Source organism: Lathyrus oleraceus, chromosome 4 (assembly GCF_024323335.1).
Source record: "Lathyrus oleraceus cultivar Zhongwan6 chromosome 4, CAAS_Psat_ZW6_1.0, whole genome shotgun sequence".
NCBI classification, from domain to species: Eukaryota; Viridiplantae; Streptophyta; class Magnoliopsida; order Fabales; family Fabaceae; genus Lathyrus; species Lathyrus oleraceus.
Window position 1 is genome coordinate 232676414 of NC_066582.1, and position 22275 is coordinate 232698688.

A 22275-nucleotide genomic window follows, 5' to 3' on the forward strand; every position below is an offset into this window, starting at 1 on the left:
ATATGTTGCATTAAAATTCAAAGTACTATACTTCTTTACTAAAATGCAAGTGATTATCTGCTTATATCTGATTTCGAGTCACTCGTATAATAATTGTTACATTTATAAAATTATTTTTTTATTATAAGAGTGTCACTTTCAATTTTCATTGTAGTTTTAATAGTTTTTTTTAATCCTCTAATTTCTCATTTTGCATTATGACAATACAATAAAAAGTACACACCATACTTCATACACATTATTTATTGATCATAAAAATAATATACATGCATAACACCAATATTTCCCCATAACCAAGATACTTGCTCACTTAAATCTTATGGCATCCATTTTGGCTTTTTCAAATGGTTTTGGAAATGCCCAATTCCATCACAAATATAAAGTTCAAATAGATAGATCCAAACATGGAGCATGTAGACAAGAAAGAATGAAGACAAAGACAATTACTTGCATCAACTCAGATCAAAAGGCAGAGACATATTTGCATAGGCAGAACCAAAATGGAAGAGCACTACCACAAGAGATTAAGGTAAGTTTTTTTTATATATTGTTTTTATATTAATGATGATATAGTAATAAGATTTAAATATGTGTTTAATAATATTTAAATGTGTTTAGTAACGTAAATAATTAAATCACTTTTTAGTTTTAGTTTAGTAGTTTTAGTTTAGTTAACTGATAAATATTACTACTAATATGGCTAGGTTTAATACAATGTTTCATATTCATATTCAAATGGAGAACTTCTCACAATTTTGTGAGACTTGTAAGATAGTTAGAAACATATCATTGAATGATCAAAACTAAAAAGAATTTGTTCCATTTCCATTAAGGTAATAATTCAAACCAATTTAAATAAAAATAGCAAACCAATTTAAAAGATTCAAAAACAGTATAAAACTAAATATTATTGAATATATTTAAATATTGTTTTATAAAAATAGCTTAGATCAGTTTTAATTTTAGATTGATTTTTAAAAAAACCACACCCAGTACATATATTTTGTTATTTACTAATTTTTTATTAATATAGTATATCATATATTGGTGTTTAATTTGTGTTAATATTACTTGCACTAGTTTAATTTAAACTATTTTCTACTATTTCACTTGTTATTAAAATATGATTGATCGTTGTTATTAATAAAACAATTATAATTTTTATTGAAATATTCAAAAATCAAATTAAATTAAATATATATAATATTAAAAATTAGAATTTAAAGGTAGTGCATTATCGGTTTAAATTAATTTGACACCGACATTCAATCAAAATATTTAAATTTATCAAATCATATATTAGTACTTTAAAATAAAATAATGATTTGGCAGGATACATTAGGATACATGTTTTTGATTTGTCAATATATTTTCCTTTTCACTAAAAATTAAATATAATATAGTGACATTGTAAAATAATTTTATACTATCATTCAATAAAGATTTATTAATTTGTCATATCATCAATGTAATTTTAAAATTTAAACGATATTTGACGGGATATACAATGTTGATTGATTAACGGTGTAAAATTATTTTCCACTATCGGTGTATATATTTTTTTCTCATTATATTAAATTAAATAAGATTATTTTTTAATGAAAGTCAAAGCACAAATAATTTTATTTTTCATTCAAATAAATTTCTGATTCAAAATGGATCCAAACATTCCCAGATGTATGTATTATTAGAAATAATTCATATTTATTAGTTGTACTATTTTCTTAGCCCCTAAGTTTGTTAAAGGGTATTTTAGTATTTTATCCTATTCTAATAACCCTAGTTTTAGCTTATAAATAGGGTGGCAATCATTGTAACTTTTATCATGTTTTGTAGCCGTCATTCTCTTAATAGAATATTTTCGTTCATCATTTATTATACCTTTGCACCAACAATTGGTATCTAGAGCTCCGGTTCGGATTCATTAGGGAAACACGGGAAACACGAGTGAACGTGAGGTCTTGTGTGTTTGATTTTGATTCTTAGATTCGTGTTGAATCTTGAACAAAATCTGATAAGAATTTTAATTCTGTGGGTTGGAAAACACTGTGAGAAATCTGAGTGTACTGTGCAAGGTAGAAAGATGAACGGAAACGGCAACATGAACACCAAACTTCCAGTATTTGACGGTAAAAACTGGAATCATTGGATGATCCAAATGCGCGTACTGTTCGGTGCTCAAGATGTTCTAGATCTTGTCACTGATGGTTATGTTCCGGTAGCAGCAGATGCGACGGATGAACAGAAAAACGCGCAGAAGGAAGTAAGGAAGAAGGATCAGAAAGCATTGTTTTCATTCATCAATGTGTTGATGTAAATGTGTTTGAGAAGATTGCAGATTCAACGACAGCAAAGGCTGCGTGGGACACACTGGTTAGATGTTATGGTGGTGACGCATCAGTGAAGAAGGTGAAGCTTCAGTCCTTGAGAAAGCAATATGAGAATCTCAACATGAAGAATAATGAGAAAGTTTCTGAATACATCTCCAGAGTGATTCTGATCACTAATGAGATGAAAGCGTGTGGAGAAACTCTTTCTGAAGAAACAATCATGGAGAAGGTATTGAGATCCCTTACCTCTCAATTTGATTACATTGTGGTAGCAATAGAACATTCCAAAGATCTGAGCACCATGAGAATTGAAGAGCTGCAGAGAAGTCTAGAAGCGCAAGAGTTGCGTTTGACTGAGAGAACTTCTGAAAGGGAAGTAGAGCAGCAGGCTCTGAAAGCAACTTCTGATAGGAGGTATCAGAAGCAGTCAGAAGCCAGGAGAAGATCTGATGGTGGTCAGAAGTCAAAAAGCTCAACCTCTGATAGACAAAAGAATGCTCAGAAGGGAAAAGAGAAGTATGACAAGAAGAAGATCCAATGTTACTGTTGTAAGAAGTTTGGTCACTTTGCTAGAGACTGTTGGTCAAACAAGGAGAGAAAATCAGAAGAAGCAAATATAGCCAGAAGTTCTGATGACGAATTTGTGCTATTGATGGCCTCTGAATCTGATGATATGGATCTGATAGACTGGTGGTATATGGACACTGGCTGTTCAAATCATCTTACTGGAAACAAGAAATGGTTGGTTGACTTTGACTCTGAAAAGAGGACAAAGATCAGATGTGCTGATGACAAATATCTTAATGCAGAAGGTATGGGAAATGTCAGAGTGATTCTGAACAATAGGAAAACAGCATTGATTCAGAACGTGTGGTATGTACCTGGCATCAGAAGCAATCTGATGAGTGTGGGACAATTAATTGAGAAAGGTTTTTCAGTTACCATGAAGGACAATCTTCTGAAGTTGTATGACTGCAATCAGAAGTTGATTATGGAGTCAGAACAGGGAAGGAATAGAACATTTAAGGTGAATGTCAGAACTGTAGACTTAGAATGTCTTAGTGCAACAAGTGCTGAGAAGGAGAGTGAGTTGTGGCACAGAAGATTTGGTCATTTGAATTTCAGAAGCTTAAAACATTTGAATTCAAAGAAGTTGGTACATGGAATTCCTGCAATTAAGAAGCCTGAAAAGTCATGCAAAGTTTGCATGGAAGGAAAACAACCACGATTGCCATTTGCGTCAGAAACTGCTCCAAGAGCAAAACATGCCTTGGGAGTTGTACATTCTGATGTGTGTGGTCCATTTCCAATAGCATCGATTGGAGGGAATAAATACTGTGTTATTTGTTGATGAATTCACAAGAATGACATGGGTATCCCTTATTAAGTTTAAACACGAGGTGTTTGATGAATTCAAGGAGTTCAGAATGAAGGCTGAGAATCAGAGTGGTCAGAAGTTGAAGATTCTTAGAACTGACGGTGGAGGTGAGTATAACTCCAAAGAGTTCCAGAAGTTCTGTGAGGAGAATGGAATTGAGCATGAGGTTACTGCTCCTTATACCCCTCAACACAATGGTCTTGCTGAAAGAAGAAACCGCACTTTGCTTGATATGGTGAGAAGCATGCTAAAGGAGAAGAAACTTCCTCAGAAGCTCTGGGGAGAAGCTGTTGCCACTGCAACGTATGTACTCAACCGATGTCCTACGAAGAAGTTGAAGGAAATAGTTCCAATACAGAAGTGGACTGGAGATAAGCAAAGTGTTAGTCATCTGAAGGTGTTTGGTTCTGTTTGCTATAAACATGTTCCAGAAGCCAGAAGACAGAAGCTGGATGATAGAAGCAAAGTGATGATTCTGATAGGGTACCACAATACAGGTGCATACAAGCTCTATTGTCCAGAAACCAACAAAACTGAATTCAGCAGAGATGTGATTGTGAAGGAATCTGAATTTTGGAATTGGGATAAGTCTCAATCTGATTCTGATGTTAGAACTTCTGAAGAAAGGTCAGAGTTAAGAATTTCTGAAGTTGGAGTAAACTCTGACGTTGATTCTGATTCTGATAGTGATTCTAACTCTGGAGAAGACTCAGAAGATGAAGGTGACTCTGATGATCCAGACTCTGATGACCCAGACTTTGATGGTAATCCAGATTCTGGTGGCAATTCAGACTCTGGAAATATGTCAGCCCCTGAAGATGGTCAAAGCTCTGGAGGAAGTCAACCATCTGAAGCTAGAAACTCTGAAGCTCAAGACTCTGAACAAGTTCAGAGACCACAAAGAATCAGAAACATCCCTAGAAGATATGCAGAATTTGACATGCTGCAAGACACTGAAGTAGACTCTGAAGGAGAAGTTATTCAGTGTGCCATGTTAGTAGACTCTGAACCCATAAGTACAGAAGAGGCTCTTAAGCAGAAGCTCTGGCTGAAGGCCATGAAAGAAGAACTTGATGCTATAGAGAGAAACAAGACTTGGAAGCTGACAGAACTTCCAAAAGACAAGAAAGCCATCAGCGTCAGATGGGTTTTCAAGTAGAAGTTAAAGCCAGATGGTTCAATTGGCAAACATAAAGCAAGGTTGGTAGCCAGAGGATTTCTACAGAAACCTGGGCTGGATTACTCTGAAGTGTTTGCACCTGTAGCAAGACATGAAACAATCAGAATGGTGATTGCAATAGCTGCTAACAGGAATTGGCCTCTGATGCATTTAGATGTAAAATCTGCATTTTTGAACGGTCCATTAGAAGAAGAAGTTTACGTGTCACAACCTCCTGGATTTGTGAAAAAGAATCAGGAAGGGATGGTGTACATATTATACAAAGCTCTATATGGATTGAAACAAGCGCCCAGAGCTTGGAATCAGAAGATTGATTCATTTTTCAAGAAGCAAGGCTTTCAGAAATGTGAGATGGAGTACGGTGTCTATGTTCAGCATACTTCTGAAGGAAATATGACTCTGGTATGTTTATATGTTGATGATATACTGCTGACTGGAAGTTCTGAACAGGAGATAGCCAAGTTCAAGAAAGTTCTGATGAATGAATTCGAAATGACTGATCTAGGCAAAATGACATACTTTCTAGGGATGGAGTTCAGATACTCTGAGAAAGGTATTATTTTGCATCAGCTCAAGTATGAATTAGAACTTCTGAAGAGATTTAATCTGAAGAATTGTAAGATTATTGTCACACCTTCTGATACAAATCAGAAACTGGATTCTGACTCTGATGGAAAGGATGTGGACGCTACAACCTTCAAACAGTTGGTTGGTTCTCTGAGGTATTTGTGCAATACTAGACCTGATATTTGCTATTCAGTTGGGATGGTTAGTAGGTTCATGAGTAAACCTAAGTGGTCCCCTTACCAAGCTGCTGTCAGGATTCTGAGGTATATCAAGGGAACTCTGAAGTATGGAGTATTATTTCCTTCTGGAAGAAAGGATGAGTCAGAACTTCTGAGTTATTTAGATTCTGATTGGTGTGGAGACAGAGTTGACAGAAGAAGTATGCCTGGGTACTTATTCAAATTTCTGGGAGGTCCCATTTCTTGGTGTTCCAAGAAGCAACCTGTCGTGGCATTGTCAACTTGTGAAGCTGAATACATTGCAGGTGCTGTTACTGCATGCCAAGCTGTGTGGATTCTGAATCTATTACAGGATCTGAAGATTAAAGTAAACAAACCTCTGAAGCTGATGACTGACAACAAGTCTGCAATCAATCTTGCCAGAAACCTAGTGTTGCATGGGAGAAGCAAGCACATTGAGACCAAGTATCATTTTCTGAGACATCAAGTTCAGAGGGGAGTGTTAGAAGTTGTACATTGCAGCACTCAGAAACAGTTGGCAGATGTTCTGACGAAAGCTATCAAGACTGATCAATTTCTCAGATTAAGGGATGGAATTGGTGTTACAAGTTTTGATGGAATATGAATTAAGGGATGGTATTAGAAGTAATTCATATTTATTAGTTGTACTATTTTCTTAGCCCCTAAGTTTGTTAGAGGGTATTTTAGTATTTTATCCTATTCTAGTAACCCTAATTTTAGCTTATAAATAGGGTGGCAATCATTGTAACTTTTATCATGTTTTGTAGCCGTCATTCTCTTAATAGAATATTTCCGTTCATAATTTATTCTACTTTTGCACCAACATGTATTTGTAATACTAGTTAGAGTAAAATAGAAAACAAGAGTGCGCATGAGTAAGATTTTAATGCTCTTTTAAAGGTGTAATATAACGAATTTTGCAAAGTTCCCACACTTTTAATCACTCAAACTGGTTAGCACCTCAAATAATAAATTCAAACATGTAAAAAATTAATTTATAGATTAATTTATTTAAGATATTGAAAAGATTTGAAAATTAAATTTTTTACTCAATTAACCCATTTTTTCAAAAAAAAACTAAAATAACTCACTTTTCAGATTAATTCTCAAGTTACCCCACTTTTAAGAGGTGGCGTCAGCTGAATTGGCGTCTGGTCTCTAAATTAAAGAGGTGGCGCCAATTGAATTGACTTATGCATATGGTGTTGTCACTCAAATTGACGTCCATGTGTAAAAAAAGAGAGGATACGTCAATTGGTCTGACACCTCTGTGTATTGCGTAATTTTTTTTGTAGAAATAGAGGTGTTGTGTGATTCATTTTTCCACATCTCTTTTCGTTATATTGCAAACATGATTCATCTTCGTCGTCGTTATGAAAAAATGATTTATTCGAGAGACAAGTCTCCGATGGAGATGCTCTTCTGGAATATTTGTCGTTTCGAGCAACTACAGAGTGAGTTGATTCGTTTGTTAAATAGAAACATACCTAAAGGAGAAAAAATTAGAAGTATTGAGAGACTATAAAAATGTAGTGGTTGTCGTGCAAAAAGTCAATTGTTGATCAAAAGTCAATCGTTATATAAATGGTCAATTTTATAGTCTTTGTATATGTGTGGACTTTGGATGTGATGATATATGATATTTGAATGCATTGACTGTTTGAAATGAATTGTATGGATATGAAAGATATTGAAATGAATGAACATGATACCATGAATCAATGGACACGAACTTTGAATGAATTAAGACCTAAGGACCAAAATGGAAAATGGTATGGAATAGACTAAGTGATGAACTTGATGAATACCTAATCATGTACATGACCATAACTTGGATGAACAATGCCAAGCATGAAACAAAAACTCTAGCAAGGCCCAAGATGTATAATGAACTAGGTCATAATCAAAGATTCATGGACCAAACAACAATGGTAATGCAAATGGCATGAATGACATTGGCCAGATGAAATAGGTTAGGCATGGACTAGGCATGAGGATATGATCAGAGGATATGATCAGATGCAATGCTATGGATGAATTGAATCAAGTGGAAGTTGTGATGCCATGGAAATGGACTTGAACCAATGAACATAGACAAGCAAAAAATGGACATGTAAGGCCATGAAGTGAATGCTGAATAGATCAAAGAAACCTCCATAATAAACCATGAACAAGTGAGTCTTGAATGGATCTTGACCAGGCAAGTGAAGCATACACAATGGGTGATGCAACAATCATATGGTTACCAAACACCACAACAATCATTTCAACATTTCCTCGACGCATCATTCACACCAATGTCTCCCTTCAATCGTCCTGGTCGCCCTCCAATAACTCAAACACAACTCAACTACTCTGGCATGGGTCACGAACTCAGCTATGGCGCTTCATTGCAGGCGGTGGTGATGTTCTTGGGCCCTCAAATCATCAAACACCTTGGGTAAATCATCAATGTGGGTTAGGGCCACGTGTTCGGGTAGCTAGGGGATGTGGTATCGGAGGTTGGTTAGGTCATCCCGGTCAACGACATTAGTCTTTATGGTATTCTTATGTAAAGGCAAATTAATATTAATTTAAATTGGTCCGATTTCGACTTTTATCTAAAATTACGTTGTTTTTAAAAAAAAATACACAATACACATATCTGTCAGATCAATTGGTGTCTCCTTTAAAACCTAACACACAAACGTCAATTGGATTGACAGCGTCATGTGCATAAGTCAATCCAATTGGCGTCACCTCTTTAATTTAGAGAGCAGACGTCAATTCATCTGGCGTCACCTCTTAAAAGTGAGATAGTTTGAAAATTAATCTAAAAAATGGATTATTTTGAAAAGAAAAAAAAATGGGTTAGTTGAGTAAAATTTCTAAAAATTTATAATTTAATTTAAAATATAATATGTAATAGCTCTAATAATAAATTTTATTTAAATTTAAGTTTGTATTTTTTTTTTATAAAGAAAATTTTACTTTAGTGATAGTTACATGTTACCGGTCAAAACAGTTTATTTGTATTTTTTTATTAAATTAAATAGATGAATGTCAGTTATATACTTCATCTCTTTAGTAATAAATGTTTTATTTTAATCATTTTAAAAATAATAATCAAATATGTTAATTTTAATAATAAAATTAATATTATTTATTTAAATACTTTTATAAATTATATTAATTAATTAAATAATTGAATAGACTGAGAGTTAATAAATAAAAATATAATAGTAAAAAATAATAAAAAATATTATATTAATATTTTTTATTTTAAAAAAGAAAATATATAAATAAAATAAAAACTTATACAAATTCTCATCGACATCAGCAGGACTAAAAAGTAATGTTAACAATGATTTCTTCTTTTAAATATTATTAATATAGAAAAATTATAAAGATATAAAAAATTATATATAATAATAAACATATAAAAAAATTATAAAAAAATATTTGAGCACAAAGACGAAATGACAATTATTTTCATAGCCTAATATTTTTAAAATAAAGAAATCAAAACTCTAAAAATAATAAAATATGGGACTATAAATACAATTAAGTTTAAAATAAAAAGTTGTGTATTCAAATATGAAACACTATTTAAAATATATGACTGATATTGTCTTAGCTTTACACTTTTTAAAAACTATAAAAACTATATATAAATAAAAATTGTGTATTTAATATATTAAACTATATTAATAACTTTTTAAAAATATTTTTATTTTTATTTTATGTATTTAAAGAATATTTTTGTAATAGTGTACTCCAACTTGTTAGCAAAGACATTTCTTTTGTACTTGTAACTCTGCCAGAGTGCTGCCATCATTAATGATTTTTTGGCCTATTGAAAGCAATAATGAGTCACGTTATGGCATTCAATTCCCAATAGGGTAATGTCTCGTGTTGGTTGAAATTCAAATGTGGACGTCTTTATTAGAGTAAATGTGGATCCTCCTATTTATTAGAGTACATGTGGATCCTCCTATTTAATCACCTACAAGTACTTTCTTATATTTTTAAATGAAGTTAAGAATCTATAATTAAAAAATTCGTGTGGAACAAAATAATATTTTAAGTTTTAAAAAATTAAATACACGTATTTTAAAAAAATATTTTGTAAATAAATTATTAATTTGTATTTTTGTATTTTCAGACACATGTTAGCGTTAGCCTTAAATTAAATAAATTTGTTGTACTCCCGTCATCTTTCCATACCTACTCACCCTATTTATTATTCTTACCCAATTTTTATTTTATTTTTAATTTTGTGTGATTGTTGATTTTTTTTCTTATGAGTTCCATTATTTTTTTATGATTTGATTTTATATGGGGAGGATGAAGATGAACACTAAGATATGAAGATGATAGAGAATATTGAAATATTTCATCTTTAATTTTCATTTTAATAAAAATGTTTTATTATTTAAATAATATATACATATATGTAAAAAATTAAATCAAAATTTAAAAAGAGTTGAGATTCGTTGACACAAATAACACTTTTTTGTAAAGTCAAAACTCACTTAAACATCAATAAATCTAAAATTAGGCAAAACAAGTTTATTATGATACAACAAATAAATAAAAAGAATTAGAGGTATTATACTATGCGCATTAATTGCCCTCCATGTAAATATGAGAAATCTGGAACTCTATATTTCTAACTAAATTTCAGAGCATTAATCCATCTAGTTTTCGTGGTCCAATGCACAATGTTGTAATCTTGAGATGCAAAAAGGATCATATTTGAATCTGTCTTCAACCAAACTTTATCAAAACCGGACTTAACAGCCAAATTAGTAGCTTTAATGAAATCAAAAAACTCAATATAAAATGAGGAAGAACCATCAATCAAGTCAGAAAAGTCAACAAATAATCTTCAAACTCATTACCAAAAAAACCGTCAGCAAGAAGCCACATAATTACCAAAAGAGTCATCAACACAAATGTTATAAGTTTATTTTGACACTAGTTGGCATTTCCATTTTTTAATCCAAAGATCTATGTTAATATACATAAGGATAAAGATGTTGATTCTATAGACAAGTACAGACCTATAGCCTTTGCTAATTTTAAATTCAAGATTATCAAAAAAAAAAGGTCCTAGTTGAGAGGCTTGTTGCTATTATGCCTATATCTATCATCATTAACACTAATATCATGATTGCAAACATCATGGCTCAGGTTTCTCTCTCAGCTAACAAAACTATTACTCCCTCCGTTCCTTTTTAAGTGTCACTTTTTGACTTTTTACACATACCAAGGAAGCTAATCATTATTGTTACTTTTCAAATAATAATTCTTCTTTTACCTATAATACCCTTAATTATTTATTACATTCATTTTACTTTTTTTCTCTCTGCAATCATTATCTAGGGGTAATTTTGATAAAATTACAATTAATACTACCTTGAACTTTGCAAGTGACAATTAAAAAGAAACAAATTTTTTATAAGAAAGTGACACTTATAAAGGAACAGAGGGAGTAATTTTGCTGACTCTTCCATGAAGGACTTCTTCCTGCTCAAAAAATTCAACATCGGCATTCATTATCCTAAGGCTTCATCCATCAAAGAAGTCACTTAACAACCTTCTCCTACTTCTTGGATCAAATGAAATTATAATAGAGCTTTTGATCATGACACCAAAAAATCTGGTTTTGGCGGCATTTTTAGAAATCATGAAGCCAACTTTGTTATTGCCTTTTCCGAAAACCTTAATTCTCCTTTTTTTTCGTTCATGTTGAATTCAGGACAGTCATCAGAGCTACTTTCTTTTTAATATTATATACAATTTATTTTTTTAATGATATAATTTTTAAAAACACTCCCTCTCTCATTATTTTTCATTTTTAGAAAAATATTTAGTTTAAATTATAATTTCACAAATTTAATAATTATAAATTTATGTTTTTTTAATTATTCTAATTTATATTGTGAAGAAAAGTGTTTTCTATTCAATCATAATATTACTTATATTAAAATGCTATATTTTTACTAAAGATAATATTAAACAATTTTTTTTTTAAAATTCTATGAAAATAGTCATCAATGAATTATTGACTATAATAATAATAATAATAATGATAATATTAGTAATTATTATTTTTATTATTAGATAAACATCTTTGAAAAATTGAAAGTATTTAAAAATTTATTCAAAATCAAATAAAATATGTAGGGATTAGGATCAAAGTAATTTATATAGTTTTTTAAAATATTTATATAATTTGTTGAGATAATTATACGATAATGAAAAATATTATTTAAATTACGAAAGTGTTAATTTATTAATAGAAAAAATTATATTAAAAAACTTATATTTTAAATAAATTATTAATTTATTTAAAATATAGAATACTTAAATTAAATATTTAAAAAAATTGAGTATAAAAAAATTAATATATGAGTATATTAAGATATTTATGCAAGACATAAATAAAAGAATGGTCAGACGTTATATTTTATTTAATCAAAAATAAAATAAAATAGATAATCCTAACTGGAAGAAGATGAATAAGTTTGGAATGCAACTTCTCGCGAATAACGTGGCAATCTAGCTCAATGTGCTTGCTGCGCTCGTGAAATGTAGGATTATGTGCCAAATAGATGGCAGATTTGCTATCACAGTATAAGGATGCAGGAGTAGGAAATGTAATTTGAAAATCAGCAAAGAGGTAAGAAAGCCATTGAACCTCACATGTCAAAGATGCAAGAGCACGGTACTCCGCTTCAGTTGAAGAACGGGAAACAGTATTCTGCTTCTTAGAGCGCCATGAAATGGGAGAATTACCTAACAAAACGCAAAACCCTGTCACAGATTTCCTAGTATCCAGACAGCATGCCCAATCGGAGTCAGCAAAACCATGAAGTTTTAAGGGGCTGGTGCTGGAGAAAAATATTCCATGAGCTGGACACCCTTTCAAGTACCGCAAAACACGAAGAGCAGCTTGGTAATGAGGGATCAGCGGGCTGAGGTGCTGCACTGCAAAAGAAACATCAGGCCGCGTATTTGTCAAATATAATAATCGTCCAACGAGCTTGCGGTATGTGGAGGGATCTTCCAATGGTTCACCATCAGTGGAGGATAGCTTCAAGTGTGGATCAATGAGCGTCGAGACAGGTTTGGCACCAAGCAGGCTTGTATCTTCAAGCAGTTCAAGCACATATTTCCTTTGATTAAGGAATATACCAGATGTTGATCGTGTTATTTCCAGGCCAAGGAAATATCGCAGATTGCCAAGATTCTTGATGCAAAATTTCTGATGCAAACAAGACTTGACAAATTCAATTTCTGAAGGAGAATTACCTGTCAACACAATATCGTCAACATAAACCAAAAGAGCAGTAAAACTGTGATTTGTTTGCTTGGTATACAACGAATGATCTGCCTCGGACTGAGAGAAACCCAAAGAAAGAAGGGTTGAAGATAATTTGGCATGCCACTGTCTACTAGCCTGCTTTAGTCCATACAAAGATTTGTTGAGCCTGCAAACTTTATTAGATCCAAAATTATCATAGCCAGGAGGAGGAGACATATAAACTTCCTCTTGTAAATCACCATGGAGAAAGGCGTTGTTAACGTCCAATTGCTCCAGATGCCAATGTTTTATAGCTGCAAGAGACAAGAGTACTCGAACCGTAGTTATTTTAGCAACAGGAGAAAAAGTGTCAAAATAATCTACACCTTCTAATTGAGTATAACCCTTGGCAACCAAGCGAGCTTTGGAGCGTTCAATAGATCCATTGGCATGGTATTTTACTTTGTATACCCATTTACAACCAACTGGAGTTTTGCCTAAAGGAAGATCCACAATAGTCCATGTTTGAGTATCCTGAAGAGCTTTAATTTAAGAATCCATTGCTTGTCTCCAACAATCATGTTTGGAGGCTTGAAGGTATGTTTTTGGTTCAACATTAGAAGAGATAGAGCAACAGAAAGATTTGTAAGAGGGAGAACATCTATCATAAGATAGATTTTTGGAAATAGGATAGGGTGTGGTGTGGTGACTAGCTGGTGCTTCATGTGTACCAGATGTAGTAAGAATATTACAATGGAAGTCTTTAAGGTATTGTGGGGGATTTTTGTTTCTAGTAGATTTTCTGGTAGGGGGCACAGGTCCGGGGGAAGGATTATTTGAAGGAGGTGAAAAAGGTTGTGGAGATAAACTAGTTTGAGGTTCATGGTCAATGATATGAGGGTAGGAATGGTTAGGGACAGCTGATGTAGCAGAAGGGTGTGGATTGGATAAGTTTAAGAGAGGTGTAAAGCTGTCATTGGGTGTAGAGCTATCATTAGGGACTGGGACAGAAGATGCAGAAGTGACAGGTATGTTGTCCACAACAGGAGGTGCAGTATGGTCTATGTCATATGTCATAGCTGGTGGGTTAGGTTCAGGAGGTTTAGGTTGGGAAATATTGCTTTTGAAGGGAAAGTAATTCTCAAAGAAAATCACATGTCTAGAAACAAATAAATCATGGGATTGCAGGTCATACAAGATGTACCCTTTGGTACCATCTTTGTGCCTAAGAAATATGGATTTACGAGCCCTAGCATCAAACTTAGTTTGATGGGCCTGCAAGGTAGTTGCATAACACAAACAGCCGAAAACCTTTAAATGAATCAGAACAGGGAATGTTTTGAATAGAATTTCATAGGGAGATTTGTAATTGAGGAGAGGGTTGGGAATACGATTGATGAGGTGGACTGCATGTTGTATGCTAAAAGTCCAGAGATTTAAGGGAATATTGGAGTGAAACGTAATGGCTCGTGCAACATTCAGAATATGTTGGTGTTTGCGTTCAACTACCCCGTTTTGTTGGGGAGTTTCAACGCAGGATTTTTGGTGGATAATTCCCTTGGAAAGGAAAAAGGAATTGAGAGTGGAGAATTCTGAACCGTTATCAGACCTAAAACACTTTAGAGATGTGTTGAATTGGTTTTCAAGTAAGACAACAAAGTTTATAACACTTTGTTTGGTTTCAGACTTGGCTTTAAGAAAAATAACCCATGTAAATCTGGAAAAATCATCTACAAGAGTTAAAAAATACCTATGGCCTAAAATTGAGTCAGTGGCCAAGGGACCCCATAGGTCAGCATGTAGTAATTCAAATGGGGCATGAGTATTAGTAAAGCTGTTAGGAAAGGGCAATTTCTTTAATTTTGCAAGATGACAAGAATCACAAGGATCCATATTATTTTTACACGGAATAACAGGAAACTGTTTTGACATATATTTCATACTAGAATTAGAGAGGTGGCCTAGTCTTAGGTGCCACATCTCAAAAGAATTAGAAACTACAGAATTACAAGAATTATGAAAAGCATTGGAATCCATGACATAGAGGCCTCTGTGCAATTTAGTTGTACTAATCATTTGCTTCGAATGGTTCTGCAAAATATTACACAGAGTTGAGGAAAAATTTAGAGAGTAGTCATTATTGGTTGTCAATTTAGTGTCTGGGATTAAATTGACATGGAAGTTGGGAATATATAGAACATTGTAAAGAGTTAGAGATGGTGATATGACTATGGTTCCAGAAACAGAAGCGGTAAGATGAGAACCATTAGGCAAAGATACAGATATTGGCACGATGGATTGATAAGATGTAAAATTAGCTAGATGAAAAGAAATATGGTTTGTTGCTCCAGTATCTAAAATCCAAAGATTGGGATGCTTACCAGTGTTGGGGAGAGCTTGGGAAGTGGAAGCAAAGGGTGAGGTGGTGATGGCATTAGCAGTAGTTATAGGTTAAGCTTGTTGAGATTGTTGAAGCATAGCACGAAGACTCTGAAATTCCTCTTGAGTAAACCCAAACACAGGTGTGGAATTTCTCTCAGACTGAGCAGCAGTATGTGATATGGTGTTGGCATGAGATTGTGAGGAACCTTGAGTATTAGATGCAGGCTTGGTTCGGTTTCGATATCCCGGTCGATATCCATGTTTCACAAAACAAGTATCCACTGTGTGGTTTGTTCGACCACAATGAGTGCAGACTCTGTTGCCTCCTTTGGTTGAGGAAGAAGAACCTTTCCATTTGTTTGTTGTCGAACCCTTATTTTGAGTGTTAGCATGAAAAGCAGTGACAGTGGCTTCAGAAGAGTCCAAAGGAGTAGTAGAATTTAATTCGCGTTCTTGTTGAATGACCAAAGAAAAAGCTTTGTCAATGTCAGGAAGAGGTGTCATCATCATGATTTGAGACTTTGAGTGAGAAAACCGATCATTCAAGCCTTTCAAAAACCTAATCATGTAATCCTGCTCCCGGCATGTTTGTGCAGATGAAATTGCACCACAAGAGCAAGCGATAGCACATGTGCAGCAAGGGAGAGGACGATAGTTCTCCAATTCATCCCAAAACACTTTCAATTGCGTGAAATATTCAGAGATATCGAGAGTACCTTAGCGGAATCGATACAAATCTTCTTGGATATCCGAAATTCGAAAGATATCTCTCTGTGAAAACCTAATTCGTAAATTCTTCCAAACTCCAGTTGTTGTATCAATCCATAAGACAGATTTCGCAATCGATTCAGAAATTGAACCCTGAATCCAAGAGAGTACCATTGTATTGCAGCGAATCCATTGCGCATAGAGAGGATTGGAGACCGGTGGTTTCGGAAAGGTACCGTCAACGAATTTTTCTTTGTTCTTGGACATCAGTGCGATGTGCACCGATCTTGACCAAATGTGATAGTTCTTGTTGTCCAACGGTGGAACAACAAGGATGAGCGCCGGACTTTCGTTCGGATGAAGGTAGTAAGGGTTCGCGGAGTTCGTCGCGAAATCGGAGAAGCTCTGGTGATCCATGGTGAATCCGATTGAAGGAAGAACGCAGAGGTTGCGAAATCAGAGAAACGGTGAAGAAAATCGGTGAAGAAAACCGATGAAGGTGCAGACTTTACGCAAGATGCCAATCGGAGAAGATGAAAAAGAAAAGAAAAAAAATGGTCACCAGAGTCTATTGCTCTGATACCATGTAGACTAGAGAGAAACGGTTCATTGAAGAAAAGGATTAAAAGTAATTGTAGAATTTTCTCATTATTTCTTATCTGAACTAATGTTGTATAGTCATATATACTAAAAGATTACAAGGGCAAATAACTAAATAACTAACTCCACTATTTTTATGTTGATACAATAGATTTTAAAAATATCTTTTAAAAAATTTAAAATTAATGTGTGTTCAGAAACGAGTTGAACTTAAAAGAAAGTAAATTTCATATAGGTAAAACTTTATATATGTAATAAATTTTGTGAAGTATACCTTTATAACTATAACAAAGAGTTAGTTATATCATGAGTAACTAATTTTATATTGAATTCATTCTTTAATACTCCCCCCTCAAATTGGAGGGTGAGGATTATAAATATCCAATTATTCTATATTATCATGGAAACGTTTTGTTTTTAAAGATTTTGTGAATATGTTTGTTTGGTGTTGGTTGGCAAATAAGTACTAAATTTTATATTATGTGAATGAAATAGTAGACAAATTCTATATATTTGATTTTCTCGTGAAAAAAATCAACCGGCAGTTAAATGTAAAGTTGCTTGATTATCACAATGTACAATGGTTCAAGAAATTTGGAGAGTTACTAATAAATTAGGAAGTCATAGTATTTTACGGGTAGCATGAGCCCAGGAACGGAGGTAGAGATTTTAAATTATGGAGGCGACATATTAGTTTATAAATTAATAGTGTAATATATGTAATTTATTTTTTAAAAGAAAAATTGCACATCATTTTTTTTTATCTTTTATGATATTTAATTTTTAAAAAAATATTTAATAATTTTCTTAGTTTTTTATTTGTGTAATTTTCTCAATTTTATTATTAACAAAGTTATATTTTTATCTATCTATATATAAATAATTATTGTAATATGTGTAATTATCTATGATATTTGGTGATGATATCTTAATGTTAAAATAAAAATATATAAATAAAATTATTTTTAAAAATTTTACTAAATTTTTTTTTTGAAATTAAGCACAACCAATTTGAGTATATTTTAATTTTAAAATAGAATTTCAAAATAAATTAAACAAATATATATATATATATATATATATATATATATATATATATATATATATATATATAATATATATATATATATATATAATGTTAATTAAAAAAAAATTAAAAATATTATGGGGGCACATGCCCATACTCACACACACCTAGCTCCGTCTCTGCATGAGCCATTGCATAATATTTTGCCCCACTTGAGGATCTTGAAATTGTAATTTGTTTTTTTGTCTTCCAGGATATGGGTGCATTCCCAAGTTTCATAAAATATCCAAAAACAAATTTTCTAGTAATTTGTTTTTTTGTCTTCCAGGATATGGGTGCATTCCCAAGTTTCATAAAATATCCAAAAACAAATTTTCTAGTAATAGGACATGACGTCCAATCTGAGTCACAATAGTCAATAAATCTTAAATCATTATCCTTTGGTAGTATTATGTCTTGACCTGGAGAATATTTTAAGTATCTCCAGACTCCCATGATTGCATCACAATGATCCTAAATAGGGGTTTGCATAAATTGTCTTAGAATATGAACTGATTAGGTTATCTCCAATTTGGTAATAGTGAGGTAAATAAGGCGTCACACTAATCTTCGATACCTTGATGATTCGGAAAAATGTTATCCATTAGCTAGAGTCAGTTTGTGATTTTGTTCCATTGAAAAAAGAGATAACTTAGAATCAAGCATACCACGTTCATTAAGAATTTCCACACTATATTTTCTTTGACAAATAAATAATTTTGTTGATCTTTGAGTCAATTTTAAGCCAAGAAAATACTTCAAAACTTCAGTATCTTATGTCAAAACAATTACTAAGATATTGTTTGAATTTGATACAAGCACTTGAGTTATTTCCATCTATACTTGAAGAAGAATTATTCTTTGATGAAGTGCATTCCGAGTTTATAGCATAGCAGCAATGATCCTTCAAACAATCAGAGGGCTCTCTGTTTCTAGGAGATAATTGTAACTCCCCCTTAATTATGATCTCCTCTTCACTGTCTAAATATTCTTCTCCCATATTCCCTTCTTCAATTATGTTAGATTCAGTATTCGATGGATCCTCTTTTGTTTCAAAAATGCTTACCTTTTAATGATTGAAATTTGAAGGGATTTCATTATCGTGGATAACACTAGATTCTTCTTGAAGATTAAGAGTACGAATTAACTCTCCCTTTATTGAAGAATATTTTTTTCTCCTTGATCAAATAAAGGTGTTGATTCTTCTTCTACTTGATTTTATATGTATGTAGATTTATATGATTCTCAATACTATTAATTGTATCATATTGTCTCAAGGCATATGAAAATGTATGCTCATCAAACACAACATCCTTTGATGTGGTAAATGTGTGTCTCTTGAGTATATACTCTCCATCCTTTTTCATTCTTAAGGTTAACCAACAAATATGCATTTTTCATATAACACAAGCATCCAAAGACTCTCAAATGTTAATAATTAGGTTTTTTCTTAAAAGACATCTCATATGATGTCTTTCCTTTATTGGCTATAGTGGAGGTTATATTAACGAGATGTGTTGTAGTGAGTACACATTCTCCTAAAAGTATAGTGGAAGGTTATGATTGGAAAACGCTTGTGCAACATTCAATCTATGCTGATGTTTTCTGTCTACAACTCCATTTTAGTGTAGAGTAGCTATACAAGATGTCTCATGGATGATTCATCATAGTTAAATGTAAGCTTGAAAACTAGAGTTAATAAATTTTGTTTCATTATCATTGTAAATTCTTTTAACATATCTCAAACTTCCTTCCTTTTTATCATGTTGCAAAAATTAACGATGTTGTCTAATATTTTAGTTTTGTGTTTAACACATGTTCCTTGGGTGTAGTCATTAACTATAGTGATAAAATAATATGAACCAGTGTGAGATTTGTATTATATTTCTCTCATAAATCACAATAAATTAAATCGGAAGGTCTTTCATCTTTATTAATACTAAAATTGAAAGAACTTTTGCACTATTTTGACCTATGACAAACAACACAACATTCTTCTTTATTGGAAATAAAACTACAATTAAGGAATTTTGATATATGCTGAAGATTTTGTATTGAGGGATGACCCATTCTTTTATGCCACAGAGTTTCCATGTTTTTCTTTACATTGTGAGCTTTTAAACCTCTTCATGCAGTACAACAGTTTTAATCATAAGTTATGATGAAATTTAAATCATGGGTGAGCTTGTGAATAGAAATTAAATCAAGGTTTCATTTCCAGTGAGTGTAACAACATGAAAAGGCTTGTATATATTTCTAACTCCTTTTAAAATTTGAGACAATGCACTCATATGGTGAGATGCACCAATATCAAGAATCTATTGGATTCTATTACCACAATTATCAGACATGCTTTCATGCAATCCACCGTGATTTCTTGTGTGTATTTCATTCAAGGCATGACCTATGGCTAGTCCCGCAAGGCTTTCTTTCTCTTTTTCTTCTTATTGAGCATTATTTTCATATTTTTAATTTAGTGATATTAGTTACAATTGAAACTCACCTTATGTAAAACTTGTAACATTTTACAGGTCAATGGTCCAGGATCATGGGAATCAATAGAGGGTCTCCTTCATTGCTCTGCAAATTCTGTTCCTCTATCTCCTATCAACTTCTTGGAGAGAGCAGCAAAGGTTTGCACAGACAGAACATCTCTTGCCTATGGTTCCTTGAGCTATAACTGGGGACAAACTCATCAACGATGTCTCAAACTCGCTTCTTCTTTAACTCAACTGGGAATTTCTCGTGGAGATGTGGTGAGTTGTGTTATTTCTTAGTTCTAACTCTATCTCAGGTCTCAGGTTCGAATTCTGTTATGTGTAATACATAAATGTTTCAAGATTTGCATGTTTTAAAACAGGTTGCGACACTGGCACCTAATGTCCCTGCAATGTATGAGCTACATTTCGCAGTACCAATGTCTGGATCCATTCTTTGTACTCTTAACTCGCGTCTCGACGTAAACATGGTTTCGGTCCTATTAGAGCATTCGCAAGCAAAGATTCTTTTTGTCGACTGTCAACTACTCGAAATGGCCCGTGGCGCATTGGAGCACTTAGCCAAAAGATCAAAAAATAAACCAATTTTAGTCATGATCATGGATTGTGATTACACATCTACTATTGACAGTAGTTCAATTATTTACGAATACGAAAAACTTGTAGCTAATGGACGCGATGATTTCGATATTGTGAGACCAGAGAGTGAATTAGATCCTATAAGTATAAATTACACCTCTGGCACAACTTCTAGGCCTAAAGGAGTTGTGTTAAGCCACAGAGGTGCTTATCTAAACTCTCTCGCGACGGTTTTACTCTTTCAGATGAAGCTTTTTCCTGTTTATCTTTGGAATGTTCCGTTATTTCATGGGAACGGTTGGTGTCTAGCTTGGGGGGTTGCAGCGCAATTTGGAACCAATATTTGTATAAGGAAAGTCTCTCCGAAAAACATATTTGACAATATAGTTCGACATAGAGTTACATACATGGGAGGAGCTCCTGTGGTGATGAACATGATTGCGAATTACAATAGAAAACTGCTGAATCATAAGGTAGAAGTGTTAACAGGAGGTTCCCCTCCACCGCCGCAGATTCTCTTGATGATGGAAGAGAATGGTTTTAATATTACTCACATGTATGGCCTAACAGAAACATTAGGTGCAGGGAGTTTTTGCGCGTGGAGACCCGAGTGGGACATGTTGCCTCTGGAAGAAAGATCAAAGATGAAAGCTAGACAAGGTGTGCCTCATGTAGGAATGGAGGAAATTGATGTCAAAGATCCTGAAACTATGGAAAGTGTTCGGGCTGATGGAAAAACGATCGGCGAAGTAATGTTTAAAGGGAATACAATGATGAGTGGTTACTTTAGAGATTTGAGAGCAACAAAAGAAGCATTCAAAGATGGTTGGTTTCATACCGGGGATTTAGCTGTGAAACACTCTGATGGATACATCGAAATCAAGGACCGGTTGAAGGACATTATAATATCGGGCGGAGAAAACATCAGTTCGATCGAAGTGGAAACTGTTTTGTATAGCCATTCGGCGGTTCTTGAAGCTGCTGTTGTTGCAAGACCAGATGATATATGGGGCCAAACTCCTTGTGCATATGTGAAATTGAGAGACGGGGTTGATGCAGATGTTGAAGAAATAATAAAGTTTTGCAGGGATCGTTTGCCGCATTTCATGGCTCCGAAAACAGTTATTTTTCTGGATATGCCTAAAACTTCAACAGGTAAGATACAGAAGTTTGTTTTGAGAGAGAAAGCCAAGGCCTTGGGAAGCATCTCTTGACCCTTAGATGGTAAAAATAAGTTTGTAATAAATCAGCCTTTAATATATACTGTGAAAGTCATGTAGAGATTTTTTTACAGTAAATCAGCCTTTAATATATATATTCTTATTCAACATGTCTGAAAAAAGTATATTGAAATTTATCTGACATTTCGTTATAGAGAAGTTAGATAATAGATTCATAATTAATATGTTGACAAACTTACTTGCAAATTTGAAATTATTAGTATTCATTCACCAATGTGTTATAAATAATATATGTTAATTTTATTTTTAGCTTAC

At 33.1% G+C, this 22275-nt stretch overlaps 1 protein-coding gene across 2 annotated transcripts; it reads left to right on the forward strand.

Moving 5' to 3' along the window:
* Positions 1–69: 69 nt before the first annotated feature.
* LOC127074763 (isovalerate--CoA ligase AAE2) lies at positions 70–22108 on the forward strand. Of its 2 annotated transcripts, none has more exons than XM_051016110.1 (3): positions 70–529; positions 20234–20458; positions 20563–22108. In XM_051016110.1, exons 1-3 carry the CDS (start codon positions 320–322, stop codon positions 21991–21993), a joined length of 1866 nt encoding a protein of 621 aa, XP_050872067.1. In that variant the 5' UTR covers positions 70–319; the 3' UTR covers positions 21994–22108. The 2 variants fall into 2 exon arrangements, with proteins under 2 accessions (XP_050872067.1, XP_050872068.1); XM_051016111.1 differs by having other exon boundaries at positions 383–529; positions 20543–22108.
* The last annotated feature ends 167 nt before the right edge of the window (positions 22109–22275 follow it).